General features: G+C 44.4%; 1 protein-coding gene across 1 annotated transcript in view; it reads right to left on the reverse strand.

Moving 5' to 3' along the window:
- The window catches only part of PTGIS (prostaglandin I2 synthase), a 52,116-nt gene that overhangs the window by 11,719 nt on the left and 27,172 nt on the right, over positions 1 to 13,225 (reverse strand). Inside the window, exons 4-7 of the mRNA XM_077253304.1 lie at positions 4,423 to 4,601; positions 3,268 to 3,402; positions 3,042 to 3,181; positions 2,014 to 2,195 (exon numbers count right to left, since the gene is read on the reverse strand). Coding sequence (XP_077109419.1) covers positions 2,014 to 2,195; positions 3,042 to 3,181; positions 3,268 to 3,402; positions 4,423 to 4,601 — 636 coding nt within the window. The remainder of the gene's footprint in view (positions 1 to 2,013; positions 2,196 to 3,041; positions 3,182 to 3,267; positions 3,403 to 4,422; positions 4,602 to 13,225) is intronic.

Genomic DNA, 13,225 nt, shown 5'->3' on the forward strand with positions numbered 1-13,225 from the left:
ATTTACATGTAAACCGTATGGAAACCGCAATCCGCTGTGCACATGCTGCAGGAAAAAACGCGCAGAAACGCAGCGGTTTACATTCCGCAGCATGTCACTTCTTTTGTGCAGAATCGCGGCAATTCTGCACACATAGGAATGCATTGATCCGCTTACTTCCCGCATGGGGCTGTGCCCACGATGCGGGAAGTAAGCGGATAATGTGCAGATGGTACCCGGGGTGGAGGAGAGGGGACTCTCCTCCAGGCCCTGGGAACCATATTAGTGTAAAAAAAAAAGAATTAAAATAAAAAATAATGATATACTCACCTCTCAGCGCTGCACGCGGCTGTCCGGTCTCAGGGTTGCTGTGCGAGCAGGACCTGCGGTGACGTCGCGGTCACGAAGGTCCTTCTCGCACAGCATCTTTGGAACCGGACCGCCGCGTGCAGAGGCGAGGAGATCGGGACGTCAGAGGGTGAGTATAAACCATTTTTTATTATTTTTAACATTACTATTGATGCTGCATATTGCTGCATATGCAGCATCAATAGTATAGGAGTAAACCCGCAGTGGAAACCGCAAAACAAACCGCGATAAATCTGCAGGGATAACCGCAGCGGTTTTGCCCTGCAGATTTATCAAATCCGCTGCGGGAGAACCCGCAAAGGACCCCGCAAAGTGTGCACATAGCCTTACAATTCCTGCATCCATTGAACTTGTGAGTTTTTGGAGAGATTCTGCTTGTATTTCTTTGCATGAAGTCAGAATAGCCTCCCAGAGCTGCTGTTTTGATGTGAACGGCCTCCCACCCTCATAGATCTTTTGCTTGATGATGCTCCAAAGGTTCTCTATAGGGTTGAGGTCAGGGGAAGATGGTGGCCACACCATGAGTTTATCTCCTTTTATGCCCATAGTACCCAATAACTCAGAGGGATTCTTTGCAGCATGAGATGGTGCATTGTCAGCATGAAGATGATTTTGCTCCTGAAGGCACATTTCTGCTTTTTATACCATGGAGGAAAGTTGTCAGTCAGAAACTCTATATACTTTGCAGAGGTCATTTTCACACCTTCAGGAACCTTAAAGGGCCCCACCAGCTGTTTCTCCATGATTCCGGCCCAAAACATGACTCCTCCACCTCTTTGCTGACGTTGCAGCCTTGTTGGGACATGGTGGCCATCCACCAACTATCCACTACTCCATCCATCTGGACCATCCAGGGTTGCTCAACACTTATCAGTAAACAAGACTGTTTGGAAATTAGTCTTCATGTATGTCTGGGCCCAATACAACCATTCCTGCTTGTGAACACTGTTTAAGGAAGGCCGAATAGTAGGTTTATGCACCACAGCAAGCCTTTGAAGGAGCCTACACCTTGAGGTTCGAGGGACTCCAGAGGCACTAGCAGCTTCAAATATCTGTTTGCTGCTTTGTAATGGCTTTTTAGCAGCTGCTCTCTTAATCCGATGAACTTGCCTGGCAGAAACCTTCCTCATTATGCCTTTATCAGCATGAACACGTCTGTGCTCAGATTCAGCCACAAATCTCTTAACAGTACGATGATCACGCTTATGTTTTTGGAAAATTTCTAATGTTTTCATCCCTTCACCAAGGCATTGCACTATTTGATGCTTTTCAGCAGCAGAGAGATCCTTTTTCTTTCCCATGTTACTTGAAAACTGTAACCTGTTTAATAATGTGGAACATCATTTTTAAGTAGTTTTCATTTAATTAGAATCACCTGGAAAACCAATTATCACATGTGTTTAAGACTGATTTCAGTGATCCATTGAGCCCTGAGACACAATACCATCCTCGAGTTTATTTGAAAAACAAAACAATTAAATCTTTATGACACTTAAATCCAATTTGCATAATAATTTGGAACACAGTGTAGGTGCTTTATGCAATTCACTGATGAGGAGTCGTGTGATTGTGCGTCCCTCCGGTTATTCCGGATGTTTATTTTCGCCATGTTATTCTTATTTCATTTATAAACCCCTCTTTCCCATAGTCAAGTGCGACTCTTACCTGTGTGGCCCACAGTTGGAGCAGCAGGGCTCTGCGCTGCATTGTCGTAGTTACACCCAGCTCCTGCAGGTGGCACTGATAGCTCTCCAGCCATTTACTTCTGCCAGGTTTTCTGCAGAGTTTCTCTGGGTCCAGGAGCTCCCAAAGCTTGTCCTTCACAGATCTGATCTCCTTCTTCTCCCCTACACAAGACAAGGGCATATTCACCTGTGTGTATAATAGGGGCATCTGGACAGATTATGTAGGACAGCCGGAGCGGAGGTTATCGGGGGTCTAGGGGGGGGGGGGGGGGGAGAAGGAGGGTCTGTGCTGTTCATCCCTGATGTTTTATGCCATTGCATTATGGACAGTTGACCCACAATAAAAAGTGATCAAGATGTATATATATCTCTATATCTCAAAATGTTCCAATAGAAAATACAGGTCAACACGCTAAAAACAGCTCCATCGACGGAAAAAAACAAACCAAAAAACGATAGTCAGATTGTCTCAGACAATGGTGACACAAAACCCTTTTTTTCTCTCTTTCAAAGGTTAGAAGGTTTTATAACCAGTAAAAAAATACGAGTTTGGTACCAAAGTAATTGTGTTGATCTGAAAAATTTAGTTTCCAAAATTCAAAAGCAGAATTGTAGGTTTTTTTTATTCTTAATGCCATTTCTCCCCACTTTGATCATTTTTTTTCAGTGCGCTAAAAGTTAAAATAAATGGTTTAATTCAAAACTATGATGCAAATAATAAGTCCTGATATGGCTATGTGAAAAAAAACCACAAAAAAATGAAAGCTGAAAAATGAAAACTGTCTCTGACAGGAAGGGGTTAAACAGCTGCATGGTAAAATGACTACATATAGTCTTATATACAGTAGGTGACAGCACAGCACTGGTCTATAGTGTATAAGGTGTGCCAGGGCTGCCCTCTAGTGGAGCTCAGGATGACTGCAGCTTTCTGTACACATCCAGTGATGCCAGCAGGTTATTTCCAAGGGACGATTGACCACTGTTCTGCAATTTTGTCTCCTGACTCACCGGCAGATAATTGGCCACGAGCGCTCTTCATCAGCAGCCGATCGACCTTCCTAAATTCGTTGTAAACATCCAGAGAATGTCTGAGGTCATCTTCCCTGCCCTGGTTGGACTCTGAGCCAAAGAGGGTTAAATACCCAGATCTGAGAGACAAGGAAGCCACCATGTTATCTGCAGCACCCCCTTTCTATGTCCTATCATGAAAAAAAAATCAAAACGCTGAATGTACCGTAACATCACACCGTAGCTGAAGTGTAACAACCCGTCGTCTCGCCATATTGTCCCCGATTCACTGCTTAGAACTGAAGAAAGATGGCAGAACATGGCGCTAGTCAGCTGCCGCAGACTCTGGTGTTGTAGATGCCTATAAAGAAAAAACAAGAAAAGAGCAAAAAGCTAAATGATGGAAGACACACAATGGGTCGTCGCTGTTGTCACACAAGGAGCAGTCGCCATTATTTTTATATAAGAGGTGGACACCCTTAGGCTACGTTCACATTTGCGGTGTGCGCCGCAGCGTCGCCGCCGCAACGCACAGCGCAAATGTGAACACATGCACAACGCTGCTTTTTGCGCCGCATGCGTCCTTTTTTCCATTGATTTTGGACGCAGCAAAAATGCAACTTGCTGCGTCCTCTGCGCCCCGACGCGGGCGCCGCAGGGACGCATGCGGCGCAAAAAGCAAGTGCACCGCATGTCCATGCGCCCCCATGTTAAATATAGGGGCGCATGATGCATGCGGCGCCGCTGCGGTGCCCGACGCTGCGGCGCTAGCCGCGAATGTGAACGTAGCCTCATAACGCACAAGGGTTGGTCACCATTATTACGCAGAGGGGGCATTCATGATTATGACACACACAGGGCGGTCGCCATTATTCCGCACAAAGGGCATTCATCATTATTACATACAAGGTTGCAATTATTATGCACAAGGGGAGGTCACCGTTATTACACACTAGGTCGCACAAGGGGAGGTCACCATTATTACACCCAAAGGGCGGTTGCCATTGTCATACATGAGGTGAGGTTGCCATTGTCATACGTAAGGGTATGTCACGGTAATACACATGTGGGGTATTCACCATTCTGATTACATATGTGCACAGGGGCGGTCAGGATCTGTATGGCGGGCACCATCCATATCCTACATTTCGCTATGACAGCAAAACTGGGACATTGAATAGCCAATGAGAGGAGTTAGTTATTATCCTGTGACCTAAGCCCCGCCATCTTACCATAGTGTTGCATTGTGGGCCGTCGCATACCACCACTATTATATGTCCAGAACCATATATACGATACCATAGCCCTTACTCCTCCCCCAAGATACCACCATAATTCATACAGATATTACCCTCTCCTTTACTATTCAGAGGATCCTTACGTTTTTAACATTTTCCTCTCCATTGCAGGATCGTAATCAGGGAGGCGGACATCAAACATCCTTTCCATTAATATCCTTGCATATTTCCCAAAATCAAGCTTGTCAGGAGATTCCATGAGGACGCCATCATAGGAATGGGGGTCCAGCAGCACTGTAACAAATTTCCCAGCAACCTTTATCTGAGGGGAACAACAAGAAGCCATGGTGTGTTAAGGGTGTACAATTGTGAGGGTATTCAGTTTGGGTTAAAAAAAGGCGAGGGTTCATTGTGAGAGGCGACTGGGCATGAGTGTTTGGGGTAGAGCCTAGCAAAAAGGCTCTCGGCGGCGCACATGGGCTCGCTAGTGTCATTTACGTATGTTTGGTGGGTGTGGGTGGATACTCTACCACTCTGTATGTTTAGTAGGTTAGCCCAAACACCTCGACTATGGACAAACCAAAGATAGTATCACACCAGGGAATAAGGTTTTAAAAAAACAACTTTTATTATACAATTGTAGTGGCAACAAATATTACATAAAAAATATGTTACATAAAATTTTATGTAACATATTTTTTATGTAATATTTGTTGCCACTACAATTGTATAATAAAAGTTGTTTTTTTAAAACCTTATTCCCTGGTGTGGTACTATCTTTGGTTTGTCCATAGTCGAGGTGTTTGGGCTAACCTACTACACGTGGTGGTGGTAATCACCCATTCTGCACAGAGTATACTAAAAGGTATATGTATATATATATATATATATATATATATATATATATATATATATATATATATATATATATGTCCTTATTTGGGATGTATTAAAATTGATAACCGGTGGTATATCTGTGTTCTAATACACTCTGTATGTTTGTGTGGGTGTCTTTGCTCTGATGAGACTGTACACGTTGGCAGGCAGGTTGCACTTATGCAGTTTCGTACCCATGGCTCAAAGACTGAGTCTCTAGTCTGCTACATGCTTAGGGTGCTGGTCAGGCACAGGTTCAGTAGTGTCAGGACTGGGGTAACTGGCCGCTTGGCTTAGCATCTGTTTTGTTCATGTGCATGATGGGCACAGTTCACTTACAGAGCAAGCTCAACCCTTATGCTATACTTCTCGGTGAAAGCGACAGGGTATTGTACCTAGCGTCAAAGAACTCTCTTGGCTCTGCATCTGCTTCAGTCATGTATGCGGTTACCACCATTTTGTTGCAGAGCAAGCTCAATCCTCGAGCTACTATCCCTGTGACGTTAACAGGGTATAGCACTTTGCATACTTGTGCCGTACCTCTCGGTGAAGTAACTGACCTTTGTACTCAGTGTTCCGTTCACACTGTGTGTTCAAGGTAACTCTTGCTATTTAGTTCAATTATTGTTCACGCTAGCAGCAGGGATCATCTCTGCACGGTCAGTGGCGTATCTAGGGGGGGGCAGCTGGGGCATGTGCCCCGGGCGCAGCCGGCAGGGGGGCGCAGTCGGGCCGCCTAATTCGGCGGTCCGCAGTGTCTCCCCCGGCGGCTGCATTCTGCCGCCCCTGGTCTGGGGTCAGCTGTTCTCTGTGCCGACTGTCAAGCTGACAGCCGGCACAGAGAAGCTGCAGAGCGCCGGCTCCCAACGTGTGCAGAGGTGGAGGGGGCCCCTGCAGGGTGGCTGCGGCGGGCAGCGAGAAATCCCTGCAGCTCCGCTGCCCAGCGATCTGTCTTCCTGCTTCCTCTCACACAGACGCGCCGCTGGATGACGTCATCATTCAACGGCCGTCTGTGTCAGAGGAAGGCGATGAGATGCTGCGGCAGAGCGCGAGGAGAGGTGAGAGGTGTGTGTGAGAATGTGTGTGTGTGAATATGTGTGTGAGAATGTGTGTGTGAGAATGTGTGAATGTGTGGGCGCGGGCAGGAGGAGCGCGGGCATACAAGGCCCCTTTATATGAGACTCTTCTCTGCCGCTGTTCCCACAGACGTGAGGAAACACAGCTCCTCCATAACAAAGGGCCCGTCCTGTCTGCTGCCGCACCGACTCTGTCCAGACACCTCTGGCCGCCATTACTGAAGCCTGTCCTGTGTAATACTGGGGTGTGAATGGTGAAAGTGAGGTAAACATGGCCGACCATAGAAACCGAATTCTACCATAGACCTACACCATGGATGGAAGTGTCGTACAATGGCACAAAGAAGAGGTTCGAACATTTTTGATGTGTGAAAACAGAAAAATAGCTGCTGGCATGGTGACCCCTAATGTCTAAGTCAGGGGGACCCCCATAAGTGTCACACACTCCAGGCCCCCATAAGTGTGTCAGGCATGGGGAAACCCATAAGTGTCACACACTCCAGGGCCCCCATAAGTGCCTCAGGCATGAGGACCCCCATAAGTGGCTCAATGGCACTAATGAGGGTTATGGAGATTTACCATGTGTGAAGACAGAAAAATAGCTGCTGGTATGGTGACCCCCATAAGTGTTGTACACTCAGGAGCCCCCATAAGTGTCTCCGATATGAGTCCCCTATAAGCATCTCAGGCATGGGGACCCCTATAAGTGTTGCACACTCAGGGGCTTCTATAAGTATTTGAGGCATGGAGACCCCCATAAGTAGGTCAGACATAGGACCTCCATACATTTTTCAGGCACACGTGCCCCCATAAGTAGCTCAGACATGGGTGCTCCATGAGTGTTTCTGGCACAGGGACCCCATAGGTTTCTCACACACAGGTGTCCCTATGAGAGGCTCAGACATGGGGACTCCTGTAAGTGTCTCAACCCCTAACAGACCCTATAATTTTCCAGACACAGATCAATACTTTGTGCTATTAATTTGGGGATTTATTGTCATTTTCCCAAGTCACATCTAGAGCTGCGTTCACATTTTTGGCAGCACCTGACCTTGTGATTCATAACCTGAGAGCCGGGATCTCACCGTGTAACGCTCCTCTAAGCAGAATTGTGAATGTAGCTCTGGACGGGACCGGAGTATAACTGAGTATAACACATGATGTACAGGGGGATGGGAGAGCTGGCTGACATCTGACATGTCTGGTTATACCGCCACACGGCCCCCCGGTTTCCCACCTTGCGGCGGCCATATTGATTGTACACACAGTGTATAATATCACTCAGTGTGTATGTGAATGTGTGTATGTGAATGTGTGTGTGTGTGAATGTGTGTGTGTGAATGTGTGTATGTGTGTGAGAATGTGTGTGTGTGTGTGTGTATGTGAATGTATGTGTGTGAGCATGTGTGTGTATGTGAATGTGTGTATGTGTTTGTGTGTGTGTGTATGTGAATGTGTGTATGTGTGTGGCTCAGTATTGGGTGTGTGTGTGTGTGTGTATCGCGCTGCAGGGGAATGTGCAGAGAAGTGAATGGTGTGGGGGGGGAGGAGAGGGCAATGATGGGGCTGACGGGGAAAGCGCAATGATGGGGATGGTGGAGGAGGAGAGGGCAATGATGGGGCTGACGGGGAGAGAGCAATGATGGGGATGGTGGAGGAGGAGAGGGCAATGATGGGGCTGACAGGGAGAGAGCAATGATGCGGATGGTAGAGGAGGAGAGGGCAATGATGGGGCTAACGGGGGGCATATGTCCTTGGGGGGGGGGGGGGCAAAATGAATTTTTGCCCCAGGTGCCAGAAACCCTAGATACACCTCTGTGCACGGTGGACCCCGGGTTGCAATTGCACTTTATTTATATTTTATTTAGTGCAATCAGACAACCCTAACAGAGGGTCTGCAGTATGAGGCATATAATGATGACTGTCCACAATGTGATCGATATAATAATGAGGGTTCATTGTATGAGGGGATATGAGTGTGAGGCTAGTCAGTTTCAGCGACATGAAGTTGAGGGTCTGCTGTATGAGGGATATGATGATAATTATTCACAATGTAAGGGATATGATGGTGAAGGGTATGATGCCTGGGGTCCACTGTATGAGGGTTATGATGGTGACGGTCCACAATTGTGAGGGTCTACAGTGCTAGGGGTATGATAGTGAGGGTCTGCTGTGTGAAAGATATGATGATGAAGAGTATAATAGTGAGGGGGCGCTGTATGAGGGAAATGATAGTGCAGGGTCCGCTGTATCAGGGGTATGAAAGCAGGACAAAATATAGGAATATATTAGGATCAGAACATTGTGTTACTATGTACAATTATATACAAAATGGCATTATGAGGGTAATGGTTTATGTATAGAATTCATGAGATGCACAGTCACCCTCTCCACTTCTTCCTCTGTAAATCACTATAATATCAGTCACCCCGCACTTGGAGGATTTTTATGTTTTCATTGTTACTAATCTCAATTTAAACTTGGCACATTCTTTACAAGTGACTTACTTCCTGCATCTCGGATTTTTCCATCACATAAGGCCGCTGCTTGAAAATGGGTTGTAGCTTTGTGCAGATGGGGTTGTGGCTTAGCTGAAAAGGGGCGCGGTTTAAAGTGTGACAATGTGTACAAAATTGTGCCAAAATTTTGAAAGCGAACCTGTCAGCAGGATTTTGCTCAGTAAACTACAGACAGTGTCAGGTTGGCGCCGTTATACTTATTAAACAACAACCACAAAACAGATTTCATCAGCCCAGGTATCATTTTAATCTGTATTTGTAACTTTCATTGAATGAGTGAGATTCTCGTGCTTCGGGGCGGTCTGTGTGTGGGGTGGTTATGTGATGCTCTGCTTAGATATGCATATGTACAGCTTATGACAGGTCACTGATCCTTCACTGACCTGTCCTCTATTTTTCAGACTGCATATATTATTGTGGGGTTAGATTAAAAAAATTTACTTCATCTAAAAGACACCAGCGGTGGTGTCTGCGCAGTAGCATCTATCACTTTCCGATAGAAGCTACTGCTAGAGAAAAAAAAATGTGGCTGTAGCAAAATGGTGCAGGCGCTTTCGCAGTAGCATCTATTGGAATGTGATAGATGCTACTGCGCAGACATTTGATGAAGTTAATTTTTTTTTACCCCATAATAGTATATCCAGTATGTAAAATAGGGGGGCAGGTCCCCGAAGGATCAGTGACCTGTCATAAGCTATACAGATGAATATGTAAGCAGATCACCACATAAAGCCCCGCTCACAGGTCACCCCAAAGCACAAGAATCTCATTAGCTGAAAACTACAAATAAAGATTAAACAACAACCACAAGGCAGATTTTATCAACCAAGGTATCATTTTAACCAGTATAACAGCGTCTCAAACCTGACAGTGTCTGTAGGTTACGGAGCAAAATCCTGCCGACAGGTACGCTTTAACCCCTTTCTGACATCTGATGTAATAATCGTCCATATGCCCTGGGTCTCTCTGACCAGGGACATATTATTACGTCATCGCGATTGCCGCCGGATGTCAGCTGATTCTGACAGCTGACACCCTGCACTAAGTGCCAGGAGCGGTCACGCTCCGCTCCCGGCACTTTAACTCCCTAAATGCTGTGCAGAGGGCTGACAGCCCCCCTGCCTATGGCTTGGAGACCCCGCAGCGTGACATGGTTTCTGATCATTGCCAAGGTGACCTGATATCGTCATGACGACATCTGGGTCACCAGAGCTAGGAAAGTTGCTGATCATGCGCAGTTGCTGATTAGCAAGTTTCTGTGTCAGTGCAGAGCTGACAGTTAGTACGGCATGGGGATGCTGCTGCATCCCTATGCTGTACAAGCAATCACCCTTCAAAAAATGATAGTCCCATAGTGAGGCAAAATAAAAAAAGAAACATCTTTTTAAAAAAATTGTAAAAAAATTAAAAAAAATAAATAAAAAAAGTCAAATGATATTGTATATCTAAATTAATATTTGTATGAAAAAAAAATAAACAATAAAAGTACACATATTTGATATCACCGCGACCGCAATGACCGACCTATAAAACAGTCCCACTAACCCCTTTAGTGAACATTATAAAGAAAATAAATGAAAAATACAAAAAAAATTCTTTATTATACCGCCAAATAAAATATGATAAAAAAGATGGATATAAACAAACATGGTACTGCTGAAAATATCATCTTGTCCCGCAAAAAAAAAGCTGCCAAACAGCTCAATAAGCAGAAAAATGAAAAAGTTATAGCCCTCAGAATAAAGTGATAAAAAATAATTGTATTATGTAAAAGTGCCAAAACATATGAAAATATATATAAATGGGGTATCGCTGTAATCGTACTGACCCTAAGATTAAAACTGCTTTATCAATTTTACCACGCACGGAATGGCATAAACCCCCCCAAAATAAAATCCGGAGTTGCTGGTTTTTGTTCATTCTGCCTCTCAAAAATTGTAATAGAAAGTGATCATAAAATGTCATGTGCCCGAAAATGGTACCAATAAAAATATCAACTCGTCCCTCGTTTGCATCGAGGTTTCCAAGTAAATCTTTGAAATACATGATTCAGACAGAATCTCTGGCTGAAGATTCCCTACAATGAGGCAGATGGAGGCATTGCGGCCCTGTCTGACATGTTATCCAGTGGTGTCTGGCAGAGGCTGCCCAGATGAAGTCCAGAGTAAAGGTACCGTCACATTTAGCGACGCTGCAGCGATATAGACAACGATCTAGATCGCTGCAGCGTCGCTGTGTGGTCGTTGTGTGGTCGCTGGAGAGCTGTCACACAGACAGCTCTCCAGCGACCAACGATGCCGGTCCCCGGGTAACCAGGGTAAACATCAGGTTACTAAGCGCAGGGCCGTGCTTAGTAACCCGATGTTTACCCTGGTTAAAAGTGCTAATGTAAAAAAAAACAAACACTACATACTTACATTCCGGTGTCTGTCCCCCGGCGCTGTGCTTTCCTGCACTGACTGTGAGCGCCGGCCGGAAAGCACAGCGGTGACGTCACCGCTGTAATCTGCTTTACGGCTGGCCGGCGCTGACAGTCTGTAGAAAAATTCCCCAAGGGGTATAGTTTCTAAAATGGGGTCAGTTGTGGGGGGTTTCCACTGTTTAGGCACATCAGGGTCTCTCCAAATGGGACATGATGTCCACTAATGATTCCAGGAAATTTTACATTCAAAAAGTCAAATTACATTCCTTCCCTTTCGAGCCCTGCCGTGCACACAAACAGTAGTTTTCTCCCTCATATGGGATATCGGCGTACTCAGGAGAAATTGCACTACAAATTGTAAGGAGCATTTCTCCTGTTACCCTTATAAAAATGCAAAATTTGGGGCTAAAAATAAAGTTTTTGTGAGAAAAATGTGATTTTATTATTTTCACGGCTCAACGTTATAAACATCTGTGAAGCACCTGGGGCTTCAAGATGCTCACCACACATCTAAATACATTCCTTGAGGGGTCTAGTTTACAAAATAGGGTCACTTGGGGATTTTCACTGTTTAGGCATATCAGAGGCTCTCCAAATGGAACATGGCATCCGCCAATTGTTCCAGCAAATTTTGCATCCAAAAAGTCAAATGGTGCTCTTTCCCTTCCGGGCTCTGCTGTGCACCCAAACAGTGGTTTTCTCCCTCATGTGGAATATCGGCATGCTCCGTAGAAATTACACAACAAATTTTGGGGTGCATTTTTTCCTGTTACCCTTGTCAAAATAAAAAAAAAATTGGATCTGAAATAATTTTGGGGGTGAAAAAAAGTTAAATGTTCATTTTTTTTCCACATTCCAAAAATTCCTGTGAAGCATCTGAAGGGTTAATAAACTTTTTATATGTGGTTTTGAGCACTGTGAAGGGTGCAGTTTTCAGAATGTGTCACTTTTGGGCATCTTTTATCCTTTAGACCCCTGAAAGTGGCTTCAAATGTGATTTGGCCTCTGAACAAAATGTTTTTGTAAATTTTGTGGTCAACTTTTAACCCTTATAATTTCCTAACCCCCCCAAAAACTGTTGGTTCCAAAATTGTGCTGATGTAAAGTAGACATGTGGGAAATGTTGCTTATTAAGTATTTTGTGTGACATCTCTCTGTGATTTAAGGGCATCAAAATTGAAAGTTACAAAATTGCTAAATTTTCTAAATTTTTGCCAAATTTCCATTTTTTTCACAAATAAAAGCAAGCCATATTAAATAAATTTTACCACTATCATGAAGCACAATATGTCACGATAAAAACAATCTCAGAATTACTGGGATCCGTTGATGCATTCCAGAATTATTCCCTCACAAAGTGACAGTGACATTGTAAAAATTGGCCTGGTCATTAATGTGCAAACCACCTTCGGGGAATAAAGGGGTTAAAGCAATCATGTAAAGTGAGCCAAGCAAGGGGTGGTGTAACATTAAACAAGTCAGTTACTGTGATAATTTTGGTGCATATTCAGACTGCTCCAATGACTTGACATGACCCCAGAACCGTTTTTAATTAATCCGTGTCTGTTATGTCATTACTCCTATGAAGCCCACCCTCCGCATAGCATTGTTCCCATATAATTCAGCCTGTGGCTGGGATTCATAGGAGATTGGTAATTATAAAATAAATTGTGTATTGTATAGGATATTTATTTAAAAAATAAATTAAAAGTATAAAAAAATTACATATTTGGTATTTATGCTGGAGCTAATCAAATATCACATACTTCCATATGAAAAAGAAAGTCGAATGCTAACATTTTTTCTGGTTACAGGGAAAGGTTCCTATAGATGTTGGAGAGAACAGTGAGCTTTTGACAATGATGCTTCTTAGATTTGGGGCTGCCTGAAACCCAGAAGTCGGGGGGTCTGGAAATATGGATTGTAATTGGGGATCTTTTTGTCATAAAGGTTGTAACTTCCGTGCAGCTCCCCCTAGCACCTCCAGATTTGGATAGTAGGTGACTACTAGAGGCAACCAGTTGCTTTCTTCTTTAGTTTTGTAATGTAGGAG

Source organism: Ranitomeya variabilis, chromosome 4 (genome assembly GCF_051348905.1).
Source record: "Ranitomeya variabilis isolate aRanVar5 chromosome 4, aRanVar5.hap1, whole genome shotgun sequence".
NCBI classification, from domain to species: Eukaryota; Metazoa; Chordata; class Amphibia; order Anura; family Dendrobatidae; genus Ranitomeya; species Ranitomeya variabilis.